Source organism: Etheostoma spectabile, chromosome 15 (assembly GCF_008692095.1).
Source record: "Etheostoma spectabile isolate EspeVRDwgs_2016 chromosome 15, UIUC_Espe_1.0, whole genome shotgun sequence".
NCBI lineage: Eukaryota > Metazoa > Chordata > Actinopteri > Perciformes > Percidae > Etheostoma > Etheostoma spectabile.
This window is the reverse complement of record NC_045747.1, coordinates 5,633,476-5,637,429: the sequence shown is the minus strand read 5'-3', so window position 1 is coordinate 5,637,429 and position 3,954 is coordinate 5,633,476. Positions and strand designations below refer to the sequence as shown.

Sequence of the window (3,954 nt, the reverse complement as noted above, 5' to 3'; positions counted from 1 at the left end):
TCGCCTACAGGAACTTGATGAGAGGTTTGGCTCACTCTATTCGTTGACACCAATATTTGTGCATATGTCGGTGTTTGCAGACTAGAGTGTATACTACCATGACAACACCATGAGATATGCAGCTGCTCATATTTACTTTTGTTGTACTCCAAGCTAATTTGCAGTCAGAAGTTGCATTGTGGTATTTCTTAGAATCTCTCAAAAATGCCTTTTGTACCTCAGCAACATGATCATATTCTACCCTGTTTGGGGGTGGAAGAAGCTCAGTCTGTAGGGAGTTGGGTTGGGAACCGGAGGGTCACTGGTTCAAGTCCCCGTATGGACCAAAAAGTACGGAGTGTGGATTGGTGGCTGGAGAGATGCCACTTCACCTCCTGGGCACTGCCAGGTGCTCTTGAGCACCATACCCTAATTGTAATTTCCCCATTGGGGATCAATAAACAGATTAAAATTACCTATGTTTTAAAACTGCACCATTATAAGTAACTTTAAAACTTGTAACTTTTAAACACTGTTGGTCTGTTTTTCAGTTGACTTGACAGTAGCTTGAATGAGCTTATGTCTCTATGGTCCCGTTAGAATTTATACATATATATTGCCGTCCCACACATATCATTTGACTTAATTTCATCACCTCTTTTAGGGGTCATTAGCAATCAAGTTTGATATTTTATGAGTGTTCTTGTAGTATGTGCAGATAGATACACAACCCGCATTGTCACTATCCATTGTCAAGATAGATATTAGGGCTGAGAAACATTCTTTGACAATGTAGGTCCCCAGTCTTGGATTAAGAAATCATAATTATTATTGACAAGCATTGACTATGTAAGGTAATTTACAAGATGTACACAATGTCTGTGCTAAGTTTCTGTTTTGTTTGGTTAAAGTTTTCTCCTTCATCTTGCAGTTACTTGGAAAAGTTCACAGATTTTCTGCGCCTGTTTGTCAGTGTCCACTTGAGGCGGATTGAGTCCAGTCCTCAGTTTCCTATAGTAGAGTTTCTCGGCCTGCTTTTCAAGTTCACCTTCAACCAGGTAATGAGAATTGTGTCAAGCAGTCATTTGCATATGCAGCACAGGATTTGAATTCTTCACGTTTCCTTCAAAGTATGAGTACTGACTGATTATAAAACCTGTTTCTCGTTGGTTTAACAGCCTTCCCATGAAGGTTACTTTGCCTGTTTGGATATATGGAGTGTCTTTTTGGATTTTCTAACAACCAAAATCAAAAGCAGACTCGCCGACAGAGAAAGTGTTCTAAATAGGTAAGTTGCTCAAAAATGTATCTTATTACACTTCGAATGAATGCAACCTTATAAAACACAGGCAATCAAATGTATAAAATGCCTGTTATTCATTTGTTTCTTTTGTTTTAAATGTGCCTAATATATTTTTGTATGGTTGAATAGGTACAAAGATGCCTTAGTTCTTCTACTAAGGGAAGTTCTGAATCGCATACAGTTCAGATACAATCAGGCCCAGTTAGAAGAGCTGGATGATGAGACTCTGGATGATGATGTAAGAACAATTTACCTGAATTTCACAGCCTGTCAGTTGCACCTTTTTTACCTAAAACTGTAAAGTTTGTTATATTATTTGCATAAGAACCCACACATTACAAAGGCCTACTTCAAAGTCTGAATATCTTCCTTCATTTGGTAACTGTAGCAACAGACTGAGTGGCAAAGGTACCTGCGTCAGAGTCTGGAGGTGGTAGCCAAGGTGATGGAGCTGCTCCCATCCCATGCATTCTCTACTTTGGTAAGAGATCATAGTTGATGTTATCTTGACATTTTGTAAGGTTTTAATGCATCTTTAAGTGGACTTCAATATTACCATTTTAAAGATCCAGCGGGTGCAAGTTAGCTGCAGGAGTAGATTTTCTTTAACACCAATGTCAGTGTTTCCTAAACGTAGACTTACGAGAGCTTTGTGGCGGTGCGCCACACACTCAACACCAGCCACCATACATAGCGTATTCATTTTTTTTCTTATCCGTGTTTAAAACATGCATTTGTTCAGCTGGATTTCCTTTCCCTGCTGTCTTCTGTCTCTCTGGCACTCCACACACTCACACACAGCCCGCCTCCTCCGTGCACACAGCGTCTGTCTCCATGAACAGTGTTGCCAACTTAGTGACTTTGTTGCTAGATTTAGCAACTTTTCAGACCCCCTTAGCGACTTTTTTCACAAAAGCAACTAACAACAAAACTGGGGACTTTCTGTAGAGAAGACAGCAGCTTTCTGTAAAACAAAAAGTCACCAGTATTGTCCAGCGAGCATGCAAGGTATTTCTCTCCTGTGTCCACCAAAACAGTCACCTCTCTCTGAATTGGTTTTGTGAGGAGCAGCCCCTCCCCTCCCCTTGTGCGTAGGCAGGCAAGTAGAAAGGGGAGAAGGGACAGGGTGCTGGGGAAGGTAGGATAGACAGCGGGACGCGTCAGGAGGAAGACACCGCTGAGCAGACCCGCCGCTGGGCAAGCCAGCCTTCTTTGAGAATTCTTTATTGATCTTTTTCCCTCCCTTTTTGAAGAATTTCTTGTTTAACTTCACAGACAGGCTACCTAAGTAATAATTATATTGTAAAATAAATTCCTGTATTGAATTGGTGATTATTTGGCTAAAGATTATAATTTCTAGCTCTAGAACCTTAAAACTAAACATTTTTTCATTAAAATAATACTGACTCAGGAAGATTATACTAAACCTGTTGGCCTTGATTGGCTTCCATGTGTGTGTTCAAATTGTGCATCAGGTCACTCAAACATATTCATCATTCATTCATCATAGTTAATAGTTTAACCAGTTATCAAGATTATTGTAAAATATGTTATATTAAACTGCAAGTACCCACAACAGTGATACTCATGCTATGTTTCTAGTTAATGTTAATGTGCAAGGTGAAGGTCAAATTTCAGTTAACATTTTTTTTAACCAATAGTAAAAGTCTTAACATTTATTTTTAGTCAGGTTAAATGATTTCTTACATCTGAATATAACATTAACAGTGCTGCGGCAGAATTGGAATGACACTTTACAGCAGTTATGTTCACATATGAGAGTCATGTGTTTCACTTTTGTTTTTACAAGAGACAGTTCAGAATACCTTGCAACATTTTATAAGAATGTAACACAATCAAAACCTCTTTTTTTTTTTTGATTTTAGTTGAGGTAACAGTTTGTCTTTTGGGAATAACGTTAGTCTTGGGTTAGTAGAACACAAATCAGGCATATTGCAATGTTTAGTTAACTGCTGTATCTATTGAATGCACTATCATACTTCTATTTATATCTCAGTTCTTCATAAAAACTGAAATTTAATTTTGAGGTATAGATATACATATCACATAAATTGGTTCCTGTTAAGATCTACTTCCTCCAAAAGATTCTTTGGTTCAGAGTTTCTGATACTGCATTCTTCTTGTTTGTATGTATGTAGTATACATTAAAAAGAAAATTTAAAATAATCAAAAGAAACAAAATTATTTTCACATGGCTATGGATGTTATTACATATTAGGAAATGATATATCGTGATATGGTGATATATCGCAGTCAGTGACCTCCTTATTCCTTTTTTCTCTCCAGTTTCCAGTCCTCCAAGACAATTTGGACGTATACCTGGGTTTGCAGCAGTTTATTGTCACCAATGGCACAAGTAAGTATGCTTTTTTAGCTACATTCACATCGAGTGATGCTAATGTAATATATAGTAACATGTTGTGATGACCTATCATGGTGTCCTTTTTTCAGATCGGAGGCTTAATATCTCTGCAGAGAATGATTGCCGTCGACTTCACTGTTCTCTCAGGGACCTCAGCTCTCTACTTCAAGCTGTCGGACGCTTGGCTGAGCATTTCATTGGGGAAGTTTTTGCTGCACGTTTCAATGACGCCCTGGTAGTGGTGGAGAGGTCAGTGCTCTAATATTCTTCCAAAATGTTGAAGGATTTT

The 3,954-nt window shown here is 38.4% G+C and overlaps 1 protein-coding gene across 1 annotated transcript in view; it reads left to right on the top strand.

Annotated features, from left to right (window-relative positions):
- Positions 1-3,954, top strand: part of xpo6 (exportin 6) — an 18,462-nt gene that overhangs the window by 6,440 nt on the left and 8,068 nt on the right. The window contains exons 7-13 of the mRNA XM_032538690.1: positions 1-24; positions 911-1,037; positions 1,158-1,267; positions 1,412-1,520; positions 1,671-1,763; positions 3,590-3,659; positions 3,755-3,914. The exon at positions 1-24 is cut by the window's left edge and continues 508 nt beyond it. Coding sequence (XP_032394581.1) covers positions 1-24; positions 911-1,037; positions 1,158-1,267; positions 1,412-1,520; positions 1,671-1,763; positions 3,590-3,659; positions 3,755-3,914 — 693 coding nt within the window. The remainder of the gene's footprint in view (positions 25-910; positions 1,038-1,157; positions 1,268-1,411; positions 1,521-1,670; positions 1,764-3,589; positions 3,660-3,754; positions 3,915-3,954) is intronic.